The sequence below is a fragment of the Elaeis guineensis genome, chromosome 6 (genome assembly GCF_000442705.2).
Source record: "Elaeis guineensis isolate ETL-2024a chromosome 6, EG11, whole genome shotgun sequence".
Lineage (NCBI taxonomy): Eukaryota > Viridiplantae > Streptophyta > Magnoliopsida > Arecales > Arecaceae > Elaeis > Elaeis guineensis.
Window position 1 is genome coordinate 6,248,847 of NC_025998.2, and position 18,115 is coordinate 6,266,961.

The window sequence follows — 18,115 nt, forward strand, 5'->3', positions numbered from 1 at the left end:
GCCATTCTAAATGGCGTTTCTTGATGTTTTTTTTTTTCCGGACGATGCCAGCGTGGAAATAGAGGCTGACGTGGAAGGGGAAAAAACGCCATTCAAAATGGCGTTTTTCTCATTTGGATTAGTTTGGTAAATAAGTTTCGTTTTGATATATTTTGATAAAAAAGTTTTTTTTTCATATTATTTGGAAAAAGAACTCAAGAGCTTGGTTCCTGACTCCTATCACCACGAGGTGACACCCAGCGGAAAAGGGAGAGGAGGGTAGTTTCTCCACTGCATCATCGGTTGTTGGTCCAAAATTCTATGACCTCTGGAAAACTAGCAAGGGAAACTCGAAATCTCCGATGGTCCCAAGTCGCAGGTGTAACCGTTACGTCAAAATTAGAAAATATCTTTTGATAGAAAACAAAAAAAAAAATTCGGAAAATATTCATCGTGGCCGTAAACACTAGTTTGGCTCTTGGCATATCATGTTAATCATGATATCCTGCATTATTTATGTAGTATCGTACCTCACCATATGATGCTCCCATATGAATATATGAAGTTTTAATTTATTTAATGCTGGATCTAGGACATCTATCCATCACACCGATCTTTGTATTGAAACTTGAATATAAACACCCCTGCCACAACGCCAACAAACACAGCATAAACGCGTAAGGTAACAACTCCATCATTGATTCACTAAAAGAGCCCAGTCAGCTATAAACAGATAAACAAAACTGAGAATTATCTCATTAGGATGCCTCAATACAATATTTTTCTGATTACAAAAAATCAAGTATAGAAAATTTGGGGGAAAAGGGAAAAAGAATCAACTATACAAGTGGTTGTATGAGAAGAAAAATATGATAGCTCTCCATGGATAAAGATATGCAGCATGATTATCCAATAGCGGAGAAACACGTTCGAACAGACTAATGGGAGACCGAGCAAAGCCCACAACAGAGATCTCCAAGTCTTTCAACCGATGGCACAAAATCAACAACCCCGCCCAGGCAGGATTTTTGTAGTGGCAAATATTTTGTGTGCAGAGTAAATCTACCTCACCCAGGATACAGCCAGTCCAAGCACAACCATATTTACCAAACTTGAGTGACGAGCCATAGTTTGATGTGAGCGCGTTCATCTATTCGCTTCAGCTACCCGGAACTGCTCTTTTTCTTCATGGCATTGCCTTACAACGTCATCAAGCTCAGGGAATGCACATAAAAGAAGTAGCTCCAGAAGATCGAATGCCAGCTGCTTCAGACAAACAGAGGACTGTACAACAAAAGATCCAATCAAATGGTTACGAACATGTCATCAAGCATCCCGCAAGCAAAGCATATTTTTCCAGAGTTAGCTGGTTAGCATTCGCTTTCATGTTGGTGACAAATGCCAATCTCCCCAAAGGCCTAAATTGGGCAACAAATTTTGTGAAAACAGTCAACCACAGCATGGATGAAGTAACATAGTTCCAAATATTTTTCATCAAGTCGCCATTTGTTATTTAATAATGCTATAATCAAGGAACTCTAGTTTTTTGAAAAAAATACCTGAAGGAAGAAATATATATCTTGAGCACAGCGCTCATACTCCTTTCGACCAACAATACTGACAAGAGCAACTGGTGCCTTTTCTGCATAGAATATAATGAGATATTAAATACTCTGAAAATTAGATGGGAAACAATTCTGTTTATTGCATCAGGACCACCAGTTGTGCAAAAGTTTTAAGATAATCAAAATCGTTTCTGATAACATATAAAATAATCAGTATCATGATTACATATTGAGTTTTGACTGCATTTTGTATAGTCTAAACAAAAAGGATTCAGCTTGTTCGAATATTTCAGATAATCAGCTTTTCCAGTTGTATGCCATTTCTCTAGCACCAGTAACAAGTATTTCTCCATGGTATCCTCTTCAACATCAGCATTTTTTTTTCTCTGTTTATATCTTCTCACATTATACTAGTCACATCAATGTATATAGTTGTTAGCAGCATTTCGACCGAATGACCTTTCATATGGGAAACGTCCCGCATTCCAGCAGTATTACCACTAAAAGTGCATATAAGAAAATATTTGTAGAATCCCATAGCAATTATGATTGTAGTTTAGTGGATGCTAGAACTTTAAAGCACACATTCGCAAAAAAATGTCAAGGCTGTTTCAGTAAAATGAATTTTCCAAAGACAAAACAAGAAGGATAACAAAGAGCATTTCTTGATGTATTTGCGCAATGACATAATAACTTGAATCAGTCAAAGATCTATACAATCACTGTGAATCGTACATCTGCAGAGAAACAAAACCTCATTGATAACCTTAAGTGCTAGACCTTGGCAACGACCATAAATCTGGTTTCTAACATTACGGTTATGATGGGAACGGTTTTATGGGATAAGTACCAGTCAAAAAATTACAAGCCAACCTGACATGCAAACAGTTATTTGATAATAGGATGATGGCAGGACAAATTATAAGAGACCTATTATATCAATGAAAAGTATATATAAATACATCATTCCAGCAACTAAAGAATATCATCTCTAATTCATATCAAATCAGTCCCAAAAGTACAACCCTCTTGATAATACATCACTAAGCCCCAAGACAAAAATTTAATCATTTTCTTATTCTTCAACAAGAAGAAGGAGCCAATGCAATATTCACCAACACAATGCAATAATCATTCAGAAGGATGAGTGGAAACACTATCTCACCAATTATCAACTCATGGACAAATTTTGCACGACGAGCAGCTTCCAACTGTTGTTCAGAGGTAAACAAGTTCTCTTTTATGCTATCTTTCTGAGATCCCGGCGAAGACACTGGTGTGGGGAGTTTGCGTTTGGGATGTTTAGTTATGAAGATTCCATCAGGCCAGAGTATCTATTCCAGTAAAAGAAGTCAAGCTACCAAATTTAGCATAAAGCAAAAGAAGGAACAAATATATTAGCACATTCAAAATAGATATAGTGGCTGATGACAAGCTTTAACTCAAATTGATTGAATAGCATGTTTGTGTAAACTTAAAAGCAGAAACGGAAAAAACAGATGACAGTATGTTATATTTCCAGAAATTGGGACATTCAATCATTATAATAATTATAAGCAACATGAACAGAAACTTAACTACAATATGCACTACAATTTTTTTTTACAATGTTGGATCTATGAATAGAATAGCAAATGGTTCCAGAGTTTACTTGTTCAACACGATTGATGGCAGAAGCAATTACTGTTCCCTTCCTGAGAAGCTGGATTTTCTCAATAAGCCAATCATCAAAAGCATCTCCCATTCCCAACTGTAATAACTGCTTTGCTACCCAAAATGCCTGACGCCTATGTTAGAGAGAGAGAGAAAGAGGATATCACTACCATTTTACAATGGATCATGAAGGATATCATGAAAAACAAATAACTAAAACAAACTTATGTATGCTACTAACCATACAACTACACGTACCTGATCCAGCCTCCATCTTGAAGCTGAAAGATTACATCTACCAAATTCAATATGGGAACACTCAAATTTGGGGGCACCCACTGAATTAAAAGGAAAGGTATCATTAGTTCTACAGGAAATTGTATGCATAATACAAACTTCACAGGATCCACAAGAAATATAAGTTAGCATGAATATGAAAAGAAAAATGCACAAAAATAGAAGTTAGAAAATAAGCATGAGTCATTATGTTGCAATTATATGGAAAATCATATAACCTACTGGAGTGGAAATAGATGAGAGCGCAGCAGCTTCGACAACTTCAGATGCCCCTTGCAGACTATCAGCTCCTGTTTCTGCGACTTTGTTGGGCACATCAGATTTGCCAAAATAGGAGACATTCTTCTGATGCCTGCTCTCTGAATCACTCCCTGAACCATCCTGATACAGATTACTGTCTTTTATGCTCGCACTGGATCCTGAACTTTGCTCCATGTTTCCCTTCTTCAATTGCAAACTATCTGATTCATTGTAGGTCTTATCCATCTGTACAGCATCTTCTTTACTCCCATAACTAGAAATTCTTCCCTTACTATATAACTGATCATTCACATCTTCGATGGAGCAGCCAACCTTTGCACTCTTCTCATATGCTTTATCATCTAGGTTAACTGCAAAACATATGGGAGCCAAGGGTTTATTTCAGCAAGAAATTTTTCTAGGGTACCAAAAAAAAAAGACATGGATAAAAAATCTGGTCCAAATTTAAAGAATAAATGATCACCTGACAGTGTTTGGATGATAGAGAGGGAATCAGAGAACACATATGTCTGCACTATACAGTAAATGTATTAGTAATTTCTTCTACTCAAAGGAATTGAACAGATGGTGGTGGAAAAGAGAAGGATGACATTTGCATGAGACAAATTACCAACCTGCGAATCTACACTGAGGAAATCCCAGACCTCTATAGACCCTGATATTGTTGGAAGCTGAAGAAGCTTCTGAGAACAGAAAAAGATAGCAGTATTATAGAGATATTAGTGGCAATGTCCTAGAAAATTATAAATGGACCGAGAAGGAAAAGAAAAAAATGTGGCTAAGTTGGAACTGAGTCATGAGCCATCGTTCTTAGATACATGTAGAAGAGACATTCACTGTAGTCAGGAGAGAGAATTCCATCTTTTCTTAACCAAGATAAGATTCCATTCATGCCAACAGCTTGGAACATGAGTCACCTCAACCATGCCAACAAGTCTTCTAGGTTGTAGGAAGTTCTAACAACTATGACCTAGCAGTACCTTGTAAGTAAAATGCCACAAAGTTGCCAGCAACCCCCTCAACAAAAAACAAAAAATAGGGGGAAGCAAAGCATACCAATATTACTTTATGGTCATGTGTATAGCTTGAATTAGTTTCTGTATTTCTTCCTATCAACAAAGTATAACAGTAAATGAATATATCACCTTCAAATATATGTCAAGCAATCTACATCTTTCTTGGACAACAGGCACCTCTAGTCCTGATGATAGAAAATGTTTGGGTGGCAAGCTTAGATTATACTCAGGGAATTCTTTGAGGCGCCGATGTAGTTCCTCAAAATGGCGAAACCTAATAAAAGAAACTAGACATCACAATCTATCAGAAAGAAAAATATTTCTCATATTAATCAAGCAATGAAAACAATATAGTCCTGTATACTGAGTTAGAACTCAAATTACAAGATTATCAGAAACACATTGTAGTAAAATAATCTCCAGGCTCGTCTGCATACCTTCTTTTGATAGACCAGCTGTTGTTATTTGCATCAGTCACAGCAATGGAGTATACAGCAAATGCTCCTGAACCACTCTTCACAACATTGGCCCCTAATACCTGTTTCAAGAAATCAGCCTCAATATGTTAGTATCAGTATACCCACACTGAGAATTGAAGCACATCCATGCAAACACAGGCTGGGGGCTCTGTCAGAGACTACCTCACATCTTAACTTCAGAAATGAATCTGCCAAGACAAAGTTTTCAGGATACTTCAGAGGATGACATGATCCATATGTTGAAATGGATGATGCAGATGAAGAAGCAGCAGACCCACTATAAAGTCTACCCAAGATTTCCACCTCTGGGTCATCACTCAATTCCTCTCTTTTTGAATCCTTATTAGATGCGTTTAGGATATCTTGGCCATCTCCCGACAAAAAAGATGTCCGTTCAACTTCCTGCCAGATTGGAGCCTTCTGATTTCTTGACCTTAACCTTTTTCTTCCTGATGAAGTTCTTGATGTCCTTGGATGGCGGACATGACCTTGACCACCCTTCTTTGCTCGACGGAAATCAGAAGTTTCAAGAGGATGTCGTATGTGTGAAACAGCAGCATTTCCTTTATTTTTGCTCTCCCAGACTCTGGTTCCAGGAGAATCAAGACCTGTCACGTTATTATTTTCATCATCTTCAGTCGGATAAGAGCTCTCTGTTTCTAGTTCGTCCTCTTCCTCATCAAGGATTTCCATCATTTCTTGCTTTGCTGATATCTGATGATAATCTGAACCATCACAATTGTCACTTCGAATATGCAAGTTTTCTGCCCGACATTGATCTTGATGTTGGAAGGAAGCAACGATTCTCTTAGACATATCAGTATTTGATGGTGCTGAAGAATGATGTAAAGTATTGGTGATCCCTACAGATGCATTTTTTGCAACCTGTTTTGCAACCTGATTTTTTGTAGCTTCCTTCTTTCTGTAATTTCGTCCTTTTGACCACACATTCTCAAAATGTTCTGGTGCAAGAGCTTGAGTCTTTCGTCGGGAAATAATATCCAACATATGTGCCCATTCACTTCCAGAATTAGAAGCTGTGATTTTCTTGCCATTGTTATTTCTGGATTCTGAAGAAACAGTACCATTTGAATTTAATTTCTGGGTATCAGTAGACATGTAATTTGGTCTGAGATAATTGTTTATAGCTACACTGCTTGCATCTTGAATGCCTAATGGATTAGAACAAGAATTATTTGAATTCTTATGAAAGTGCACCCCATTAGCATTTCTTTTAGTCTCTCCATCTAGATTGGTTTTGGGATAGTCATGCCTTAACCGCACAAGTTCAACCCCAACACTCGAGTGATCCAGGAATCCAGAAGACTGATCAGCTGACAGTGTTGGAGACACATTTGGCTTGACTAGAGGTGCCTCTTCTGCTGATGGTATAACTCCTTTATTAGACTTGTTCACATAAGAGAGAACTGAAGCTTCAATCTTTTCATTGATAAACCTGGGATGCAAATTGAAATTTGAAGCCACAAATGAACAACGGATAAATGCAACAGAATATCAAGAAAGTAATATAAACTGAAAAATACGTGACTACCTTGGATTAGCTAAGTTCAAAACTGGCCTTATAACTGCACAAGCAAGAAGCTCTCTGACTGTATGTCGAAAGAAAGAGCATTGTAGGTCTTCGGGCTTGAAAACTAAAGACATGAGACCATTCATCAAATACTGCAAAACCTGGAACATATGAATGAGAAATGAATCAGAAAGTAATTTTATGGATTGACTTAAAAAAGTCTCTTTGGTGGTAGATATATGTTATTAGTTAATCTTCTTTTGAATGAAAAACTTAATTCATAAACTAAAGATAGATTATTCCAACAAATTCAGAAAATAAAACATAACTCTCGCCCATATGATGTCGCTCTAAATCATATAACAAGAAATGAAGGAACCAAACACCTGACAGGTTGTGCCCATTATTTCAAAAGATGTGTTATAAAGCCATGAAATTCGCTCAATTTGCTTGTCCCATAAAAGCTGGCCTTCAACGTGCCACCCTGCGCAGGCAGGAACAGAAGGGGGTGGGCTCTCTTTTTTGTTTTTGTTTTTTGCTTTTTTTTTTTTGGTGGGGTTGGGGGGGAGATGGTGGTGTGGCTTGGGAGGGTTAGAAATAGTCATAACTAAAATATGAAACCAAGCGGCCACAAAATAGAGCAAAGAATAGGAGCAAGATCCAAGCAGTTCAGGTGTTGAGAACTTAGACAAAGAGGGTACCAAAGAACCGAACAGCTAAAAAGATCAAATTGTGGAAACTGGAAAAGATGCAAGAAATTCCTAAAATCCAAAAGTGAGTAACATGACATTTAAAACATACCAGAACCAAAGAAAAATGGACATATCCAAAAGAGGCTTTAACAGGCTCAGAAATTCGAGAAGATTGTTAGAAGCAAGAAGGCAAGAGGAAGTTGAACAAGGGCACCAACTCATATTGAAGCAAAACAAAAGTATAATAGGTTCAAAAGCCACATTAAAAAAAAAAAAAAGTAAAATACACAAAAAAAGAAGTGATATTTTAGATTAAACCAGAGTATCCTTTTAAAGAAATTTTGGTGGTCTACCATATAAATCAAATTTCAATGACTTCAATTTGAACTTTGACAAACATTGCCATTAACAGGTAATGGACTGAGCTCTTTGGAATGAACATAAGAAAACCTGTGGAACTATAATGAACATAAGAAAGAGCTGGAACTATTCTGCCAGTAGTTACAACCAACCTCCTAGAAGTAGTTAGAGCTCCTATTCTGCCAGTAGTTACACAAGTTCAACCTTGTCCAACTTATGGCATGAAAGTCTTGAACCAAACTTCTCTAACTTATACAGTTTCACATTCTAAAAGCCCATAAGAAATCAAATGAACATGTACACATGCAACCATGGTTTTCATACATGATATGGGAATGTACAACCAATATCTCCAACTAGAACTATCAAAAACCATTAATACTTGCAAAACAATTGTCATTTCACTTTTAAGATGAATAAAATAAGTCATATAATAATTTTTGAGCTGTATGATAACAGTTAAAGTAGACGGAAAAAAATGAGAGAAAAACTTCCTAAGAGTGTGATAAATAAGAAAAGTATATAAAAACCAAATATGACTCTTTTTCTCGGGGGGGGGGGAGGGGAGTGATGGTGGTGTTGGTTATGCCACTAAACATATATAGGCAAGAATAAAAAAAAAGCATGTAACTGTCATTCAATGAATCTCATGAGAGCATGGACCCACAATGATATAATAAAATCATGAGATATATATTAGGATTGTTTTGATAACAAAAATGTCACATTCATTCAGCAGTAAATTGAATATACAGATAAAGTTGGCAATACAGCGCGCGCGCGCACACATATATATATAAGAGGGGGGAGAGAAAGACATATACATAATGTGCAAAGGTTGTATATTCAGGAATAGGAACAACCTTGTGCTCAGCTTCAACAGAAAATAGAGCAGGATGCAACTTGTTCTCTGCCAACAGGACTAGTTTTAGTTTTGTATCTTGGTGATTGATGGGAAGCTTTAAAAATTCCTCCTTCCCAATCTTGGCCTGGCAGATACGGTAAAGCTCCAAGTGATTGCAAATGAGACTAACAATATCCCTGCAATAAATTATACAGCTTTCATACAAGAAAGAAAATATTTCCAGACATTATCATTATCAAATCTAATACATAAGGGAATCTAAAAATAGAAAACCTGGTGAGAAGATCGATAAGATTTATATCCCTTGCACGGCTTGATATTTCTCCTAGGGCACCATTGATAATTTTGACTAATGCTTCTGGGCCATCTCTGTTCGGTGTTATACGGCAGTACCAGAGATCTGTCACCCACTCAGAGACTAGATGTCTTGAAAATTGATCGATTGCTTCCTCGACAGCAGGAGAATTCACCTTTGTTCTCCAATCTGTCTTTTCAAGTGGAAACTTGAGGAGTTCAACAGATCTCTTTTGAGTAGATTGGTCTACCAGTAATTGCTTGTTAGATGCTGTGGTCCTTCTTCGAACATCAAGATCAAGTGATATGTAACGAAAAAACATTATTAAGGCGGCGGCGGCAGGCAAATTAACCCAAACTGAGGAGCTCGTCACTGATAAGTGATTATGTTCACAGTTAGATAATATATGGCTCATAAGCAAGAAAAAGAAGACAAATTGAAATCACAGTGCATATTTCAACAAGTGTCGATCTGTGCTTTATAGACCCTTAAAATATTGAATATGCGTTCGCAGGAGGAAAATATGTGGATCAATTTACACCTTTAACGCAGAAAAGCAAGAAGTAAAAAATCATTTTTAGGAACTAATAATAAATTAAAAAAAAAAAAAAAAGAGTAGCAGGATACCATATGTGACTTCCACAAAAAAAGACAGTACGCAACAGTTTTTCTTATGATATCCAGATTTTTAAGGGAGGAGTTGTCAGAACAATGTTATTTCAGATTAAATTATTTACATGACTTTCTACTCATGCATTTTACAAAAAAATAAAAACAAAACATCAAGATTGAAAAAAAAATACATGACATATTACAGAGAAATGGTCATCTGAAAAATAATAACAAGGCATGGATTTGAATGTAATTAGCACCAAAAAAAAGTTTAATAAAATCAAATGTCCATCACATGGCAGAACTCTTTTGTACATACCTGATGTGGTCATGGACATAAATCATGTTGCTAATGATGGTGAAGGAAAAATCCAGGGTCTGTTTGGATGACTGCGCCCAAAATCCCATAGGAATCATGGGTTTGGACCTTTACAACCACCTAGCTGAGGCTAGGCTAGGTCTATCTTTATAAGTATCCACAGAATCATTGCAATGGGCCGGCCCAAATCCCATAGGGAGAAAAAAAGATCTCAGCATGTCTTTTTTTCTCTCCCTATAAAATTTGGGCTGGCCCACTGCAATGGTTTCCTAGGTATGTATAAAGGCAGGCTGAGCTAGACCTTATTAGATGACTGTATTGGCCCAAACCCATGATTCCTATGGGATTTTGGACCCAGTCATCCAAACAGGCCCTCAGCTTGGAATGGGAGCAGATAGGATTGGTTGAGGTAGTCAAGAGAGTTCATGCTCATATAAAAACTTGCTACGGGCTTAAGGAGGACTAGACAACCGAGCATCATAGGATCTCCAGTGAATAAGACCAAGGGCAAGGAATGCTATCAGACACAAACTAGCACAGTTTTCCACAATAATGAGAACTGCTAAGTTAGAAAATAGAAGGATGGCTATGCTTTGACAGAATACTATATAAGAAACAAATAAACATGGCTTCCACTTTTTAAAAGATTTCATATTTCACCCTAGAGTTTCTATTTTAACTTGCCAGTGTCTCTTGACTGCAAGAAAACCATGTGACTCTGTCATAGTGTAACAGAGAAATCTTAAAGCGTGTCAAAGAGCATCGTAATAGCCAGGTGCGGTAGGCAGTGGACTGACAAAGAAAAATTCCAAACTTCAATCATCATAGGCGGCAAACCTATACCTAGATCCAACACAACATCCACTGGTTCCTAGATTCCCATCAAGGGCCCATGCAAGGTATCCAGGGAAGGTCACCTAAATAGAATGCAGACAAAATTCCCATAAGCTTTTAATAATTTCATTTTGGTGTGCTTTTGTTACATATCCATGTAAACTGCTACAATTATAAGTTTATAATATAATGGAATAATATTTCTTCTTGCTTTGCAAATAATGGCTAGTTTTTAGCTATAAATGGACCATGCATTCAACCTTATACTTGTTCCATTTTTCTGGGGAAAAGACAAAAGATTCATAATAAGCTGGATGTATAGAGAACAAGAAGGCTAACATGCCCTCAACAAAAGACTGCAAGAATGAGAGAGATAGGTGACTCTAGAAATAAGGAAAGCAAATAAACAGTAATAGTAGTAACAACAACAACCAAAAAAAAAAGAACAAGAACAATTAGACCAATGAGATAATGAGTGTAGATTGATCCAGCATTTTGAAGGAGAGAGAGAGGCTTGGATGAAATCATACATAGCTATCTCAAATCAGAGTTGCTGAGGGCTAAGTTCAATGGTAATCATGGAGACACCATAAGGAAGAACCTCGATCAGTTGTTTAAACTGGCCCACCACATGAAGACTTAGTTGTTTGGTTGAGGAAATAGTTTGAGGTGCTTGGAGTTCATAGAGAGCATAAGGGTGGTCTTAGCAAGTCAACTTATTATTTTTCATGTTTAATACATATGGGAATTTTAGGTGATATGCGACTTTGTACATCACCACATTCCATGCAACTTGGAGTTGGTCATGTGAGTTTTAAACAAGTCACGCATCGAGTAGAAAATCATCTTAGAAAAATTATTCACTTTCTAACATTATGTCTAGGGTTAGTTGTTGGTCTGTACAGTGTACTGAATAATACATTTTTGTTCAAATATCCAAAATAGATAAATTTTAAAAATGGTTCCCCTTTCGCTAATCTCTGATAATGATGACTACATGCTTACCGATGACTGCAGACTGCAACTCTAGGTGAAAGCTCCAAGATTCCATATGCAGTAAAGGCTCCATTATACGTATCCCTCTGCGCTTAATTTGCAATTTTCTCTATTTTTCTGCATTGCTTCTTGCTACTTTGATGGAAATTTCTACAATCTTTCCTCCAGAGTTTATTAGATATTTTAGTCACTAAAATCAGCTGAGAGAGTAACCCAAGATAAGCTTTCTCATCATCTAAGGCCTTCTTAATGCCAAATCTACCTTACTTTAGTTCTTTATAACCAACTAAAAACTGATTCAGCTTTAATAACATTTAATGTCAAAACCAAGATAATTCTCGACCTAGTCTTCTCTTTCCCATCATATACTAACACTATTGTGCCCTTAACCCCACCTGCATATTACACAATACCCTGCATCAAATTGTGTCTTTATCACTGTGTAAAGATAATATCATTTAATTTCCAAAAGATGAGTCTCGAAACAGTATTGAACTAATTCAATGGCACTTGATACACCTGGAATAATTCATCTGATAATGTTGCAACTAGAGAAATAATTCCAAGAAAGACTGCTCAAGTGAAATTCATGAAAGTAAATAAACCAAGGAAGGTATTTTGTTTTTTAAAAAAAATAGTAAAGCAAAAGAAAAAACGAACCGATTTTTGTACTTCACAACCAACTCCTAGTCACAGAACAGGAAAAAAAAAAAAAACACCGATGAAGAGATAATAGAATTTAAATAGTTCGTCCCGAGTCAGCGATAAATTACCGCCATCCAGAACCAAACCCTTGTTACCTGAATCTATCGATCTTTATACAAACCTCGAGAAATAATCATAAGAAAACTGAATTGCCCCCCATGGGCTAGATTCCAAGAACGATCACCAATAAAAACGCAAGAATACCAACCATAGAAACGAAAGCAAACATCAAGCACAATAAAATAGGTAAGGCACTAACAGGACATGAGATAGGAGAGGCCGAAGACGCATATGAGGAGCAGCACGATGCGCTTCTTGGCCTCCTCCACCAAGTCACGCACGGTCCGCCGTCCCGTATTCATCTCCGGCGCCCCGTCCCCCCTCCGATTCGATCAAATCCCCACCAAATCGAAGCCGGAAGCGATCAAAAGCTTGGATCAAACCCCACAAACGACCTATCGATCGTCTCCTCTTCCTCTCCCATCGAGAACTGGGTAGGCGATAGAATCGAACCCCGAGAAGATGACGGCGGTGATCGGATTCAGGTGTGGGAATGACTTCGAGAAACGAGATGAGACGAGGTGCCGACTGTTAGTTTTTCTCTCGCTTCGGCAGCCTTCCCCTCTCCCCTTCTCTCCTCTTTTGTGCGGTCGTGTGACCCAAATGACGAAACAGTCCCTGATCGGTTACCGAATTACGTTCCCCTTTTCAAATGGTTTCTTGATTTTCTTCCTTAAGAGGGAATGCTTGCACGCTGTGAACAGACCAAACAATGTGACTGGGATCACTGGTGATTTTACCCAGTTCTAAGAGAGAGAGTTGAAAAACGGTTGGGTTGGTGTGGGTGCCGTAGGAAGTGGTCGGGTGTCAAGTGGTTGGTCGGCTCTAACATTCAACAACTGCTGGCCCGAGTTGCAAAGGCCTCTTTGATATTTTACTTGAGTTGCATGGTATACATTTGTATGATAGAGTTCATCCTGTCCTTAAAACTCATCATCCTCAAGTGTGGCTTAGAGCATGGCAGTCGGCCCAAATAAATACTAATTAAAATTTTTAATAGAGTTTGTAAATAATATGTCAAGTTATGTAGGATTTAAGCCGTTGGTTGCTAACCATGTATCTGATTACAGTTATGAGAGGATGAATGAATGAGATTGGAATGACAGATTGCCTCCGTTCATGATTTGATTAAAAAGTTACAAAAATAATAGATGAAAAAGAAAGAATTGTTCATCCATCCTAGTCCATTAATTTGCGTCCTTTCAAAGTAAGAGGATACAAAGAATGATGGATAGAACATTGCTGAGTAGATTTTGTATTGACAAAATTATCCCTCATTATTTTTTTGACAAAAAATATGATATTTCTTCATTTTTTTCATTCATATTATATATATATAATTAAATTTTATTACTAATTATTTTAATTTTAGTATATAATTTTGATAATTATTTCTCTATTTTTATTTACTATTTTTAAATTAATAATTTGTATAATATTAATTAACTACTTAAATTAAATTATAAATTAATAACTTATCGATATAATTAATATATATAATTAGTTCATTAATTGTTAATTTATAAAATCTTTTATCAAATTAAATTAAATTAAAACTATTTTTTATTTATTATTTTTAATTAAATATTTATATAATATTAATTAATTATTTAAATTAAATTATAAAAATAATTAATTATGTATGTAATTAATATATATAATTAATTCATTAATATTAAATTTATAAATTTATTTATTAAAAATAAATTAAATTAAATATTTATATAATTATAGATTATAATGATTATAAGTTTATATCGTGTTTACTTCTTTAATATAAATAAGTATTATAAATTAATAGTAGTAATATTTTTATCAAAGAATAGTCTAATAAAAATATTATATAAATACCATCCATCTTTTTTTTCATTTTTCATATATTAAATAGAAGAGGAGATTATTTCCATCCATCATTTTATGTTAAACAAAACATATAAAATGATGGATGAAAAATCCATTCATTCTCTCTCTCATCTATCCTTCTTCTTTCATCCATCAATCTCTCATACCAAATAGAGGGTAAGTAAATCGAGCATGGATGCACATCCAGCACATGCAGTACGTGCGAGAATATTGATTGATATTAGGATGATTGTAATCACTTATTCGATTTTTTTCTTAAATTAAATGTGCATTTTTTATAAAATAAGTGATTGTTAAATTGATCAAGGTTGGAGGAAAAAACTACTATGTGTTTCAAGATACTTATGATTAATCATGATATACAACTTGGCTAATACACTCTTATTTTTATTTCTTTTCCTAAAGATGGTATGCCTGATAAAAATGTATTTACTAGAAGTGTAAACAAAAGAATATTTATTTTTTCTCATGTCCTTTAAATCTTCAACGTGTCCCTTCTATTTATCTTTTTGAGTAGATGTTCTCCATGATTGGCTGTAAAGGTCTTCATTTGTGAATATATAAATTGATCTTTGGTCTTAGTGTGCCATGAACCTATATGATGTAAGCCCATGAAAATTAACATATATGCTTATATTTATATATAATAAATCCACTTCTTGGAACACCCACATGCTTCGCATCCATTGATAGGTAGTATGCATTTGTGTTTTGTCAAATACAATTATCACAAGTACCGTTTGGTATTGAAGGAAGAATAATATGATGGGCACTATAATGTTGCATATAAAAGTACCGTTTAGTATTGAAGGAAGAATAATGTGATGGGCACTATAATATTACATATAAATCAAAGATGGTCAAATTATTGGTTTTGCTATAGCATGTGGGGGAGGACACATTCATGGCATGTAGATCAAATATTCTTATATGATATGAATGTATCATATCGATACATGATTCGATACTAAGAAATATATATTCACAGATACAAAAAAAAAAAAAAATAACCGTTGCCTTTCTTATAGTGACCTATGTCATAGAGCATGAAAAGAAATTCTCATAATAAATGAACTCATCTCAAAATGCAACAATAACTTGTAATTTGGATTTCTACAGTTTTGAAGTGCAAGATAAATAGGTGATTTTAAATTCAAACAAGCTTCTTTGAATGCCTTAAAACTATATAAGCTTCGGAACAATTTGAATCCATGGACATGCTTTGAGAGGGAGAAAGGGGAGGAAAATGATAAATGCTGATATAGTAGGGACAACAAAAATAAATAGTAAAAAAATAAGAAAATACTAAGTAATGATAGCAATAGAGCTTTGTATTTGATTGTCAGAAATGGTGGCAGGAGCAGGCAAGGCATTCTCAAATCAAATGCCTAAATTATATTGTAATAAAACAAGCATTATATAAATTATCTATAAATAATAAATAATCCAACATATCATAAATAATTATTCTGCATCATAATAAAAATTATAATGTACAAAATCACAGATATTACAGATACATTGTTATCTGACAACATAGCGAACATACCGGTACTAATAGAATAGAATCAAAAAATCATAATAGACGTCACACAAACACATCTAATGAGGCTAGAATGGAAAAATGCCATTATTAAGAAAGTTTTTTTTTTTTTTTAATTTTATTTTAGGTGCAGTCTATTTTGAGATCCATACTTTGGGTGGGGGGGTCAACCAGCAACTGCCTTTCCTTCTCGAACCGAAACCCAAAACCTAGCCTCGAGATACTTCCGTTTTAAATCTTCTATTAACCACGGTAGCATACAAGTAAAGGGCGAAATACCTCCGTGGCGGTAGAAGCCATCAAAACGAGGCCGGAATCTTCCCTGCCCTTCCTCTCTGTCCTTCGAGATCCGCGATGGCGCCTCCCCTCCCGTCGCAGCGATCGCCGTCGCCGTCCCAGCCCTCCGGGTAGGTCCCCTCCTTCTCTCCACAAAACCCTAATCCTCTCCCCTTCGCCCTCTCTAATCCCCTTGCCTCCACAGGAGGAGTGAGGTCTCCGATCTAAAGCTCCAGCTCCGGCAGCTCGCCGGCAGCCGCGCCCCCGGCGCCGATGACTCGAAGCGTGACCTCTTCAAGCGGGTGATCTCCTACATGACAGTGGGGATCGACGTCTCCTCCGCTTTCAGCGAGATGGTGATGTGCTCCGCCACCTCCGACATCGTCCTCAAGAAGATGTGCTACCTCTATGTCGGCAACTACGCCCGCTGTAACCCCGACCTCTCTCTCCTCACCATTAACTTCCTTCAGAAGGACTGCCGCGACGAGGACCCCATGATCCGCGGCCTCGCCCTACGCAGCCTCTGCTCCCTCCGGGTCCCCAATCTCGTTGAGTACCTCGTCGCCCCCCTCGCCGCCGGCCTCAAGGATGGCAGCCCCTACGTCCGCACGGTCGCCGCCATGGGTGTCCTCAAGCTCTACCACATATCTGCCGCCACCTGCTTCGATTCCGATTTCCCTGCCACGCTCAAGAGCCTTATGCTGTCCGATCCTGATGCCCAGGTGCGGATCGTCGACCTGCACCTAGATCTGCATCTATTACCGAGTTAATATCAGATCTGGCTAAGCAGTTTAACAGATGAAAAATCCGATTTTGATGTACTTTCCAGTATAATGGCAATTTGGAATTGATCTTGATGTGTTTCGTTTGGCAGGTGGTTGCAAATTGTCTACACGCTTTACAGGAGATATGGAATCTGGAATCTAACAACTCGGAGGAGCATCCAGCGAAAGAGAAGCTCTGCTGGGCAAGCCGGTGATCTATTATCTCCTAAATAGGTGAGATCTTGATATGCTTACTGGCTGATTATTTCATGTTCCTGAACATTATAGGAGAACAATTCAAAATTGCGTACTTTCTGCGGCTTCCATTTAGTGGGGAATCGCTTAGCAAATGCATCGATGCAGAAATGGCTTCAAAATTGTTTCTTTTTATACTAGGGCTGCTAAAACTCTCAAGTTTGTGATTCTTAGCTGCCGTAGGTCAACATACGAGGGTGGTTCTTTAGTAGGAGTTGTCCTGTCTCTGCAGTGTGTTTAACAGGGTGGAGAAGTCAAAGCCATGCAACAAAAACAATTTCAATCAGAGCTTGGATTTGGCTTGCAGATATTGGCTATACTGTTGTTATGATTATCTTCTGTAAAAAGAGTGTGTAGATTTATAATGCTGAGAAGGAGGTCATCATCTTATTTCTTTTGTGAGAAAGGAATATAGCATGGCTCTAAAGCTGTTCCATTTTCTATACTTATTGAAATGATGTCTGGACATCTAAATATTATGTTTGCATACCTCATTTTGTTTGTGAATGGAATCATTTTTACGGATCATCATATCTGTTGTGTCTGAAAGCTAAGATAGTTATATTTCTTTCCATGTTTTATTTGTCAACTTTGCACACAAAGTTCCTCTCCCTCTTTCGCTCATGCCCATTTTCTGGATCATTATCTAATTATAACCTACAAAATTTGCAGGATCAAGGAATTCAATGAATGGGCACAGTGCCTTGTATTGGAGTTAATATCAAAGTATATACCCTCAGACAGCAGTGAGATATTTGACGTAATGAATCTTCTCGAGGATAGACTTCAGCATGCAAATGGAGCTGTTGTTTTAGCTACGATCAAGGTCTTTTTGCATTTGACAATGTCTATGACTGATGTTCATCAGCAGGTGCTCATCAAAGCAGCTTTTATT

The 18,115-nt window shown here is 36.8% G+C and overlaps 2 protein-coding genes across 4 annotated transcripts in view; one reads left to right on the forward strand and one right to left on the reverse strand.

Moving 5' to 3' along the window:
* Nucleotides 1-713: 713 nt before the first annotated feature.
* LOC105047506 (uncharacterized) lies at nt 714-13,056 on the reverse strand. Of its 3 annotated transcripts, none has more exons than XM_010926446.3 (15): nt 12,719-13,056; nt 8,972-9,365; nt 8,697-8,874; nt 6,803-6,942; nt 5,413-6,706; nt 5,209-5,309; nt 4,901-5,045; nt 4,370-4,438; nt 4,219-4,264; nt 3,717-4,105; nt 3,456-3,535; nt 3,196-3,331; nt 2,710-2,878; nt 1,539-1,621; nt 714-1,263 (listed from the first exon to the last, which is right to left on the reverse strand). In XM_010926446.3, the coding sequence occupies exons 1-15, from the start codon at nt 12,819-12,821 to the stop codon at nt 1,126-1,128; spliced, it is 3,465 nt and encodes a 1,154-aa protein (XP_010924748.1). In that variant the 5' UTR covers nt 12,822-13,056; the 3' UTR covers nt 714-1,125. The 3 variants fall into 3 exon arrangements, with proteins under 3 accessions (XP_010924748.1, XP_019706954.1, XP_010924750.2); XM_019851395.3 differs by having other exon boundaries at nt 8,972-9,274; nt 12,719-12,968; XM_010926448.4 differs by having other exon boundaries at nt 1,207-1,397.
* Nucleotides 13,057-16,173: 3,117 nt separating this feature from the next.
* Nucleotides 16,174-18,115, forward strand: part of LOC105047505 (beta-adaptin-like protein A) — a 44,414-nt gene continuing 42,472 nt past the window's right edge. Inside the window, 5 exon segments of the mRNA XM_010926445.4 lie at nt 16,174-16,332; nt 16,407-16,923; nt 17,076-17,139; nt 17,142-17,199; nt 17,893-18,091. Of these exon segments, the coding sequence (XP_010924747.2) occupies nt 16,280-16,332; nt 16,407-16,923; nt 17,076-17,139; nt 17,142-17,199; nt 17,893-18,091 (891 nt within the window). The 5' untranslated portion in view covers nt 16,174-16,279.

Excerpts from the sequence above, each read along its gene's own strand:
- LOC105047506 (XM_010926446.3), bottom strand. The coding sequence starts at position 12,821 with ATGAATACGGGACGGCGGACCGTGCGTGACTTGGTGGAGGAGGCCAAG. Across the intron at positions 6,943-8,696 it reads CTGTTGAAGCTGAGCACAAG|GTTTTGCAGTATTTGATGAA; the intron begins GTTGTTCCTATT and ends CATATGTTCCAG. Across the intron at positions 4,439-4,900 it reads TGCTTGACATATATTTGAAG|AAGCTTCTTCAGCTTCCAAC; the intron begins GTGATATATTCA and ends TTCTGTTCTCAG.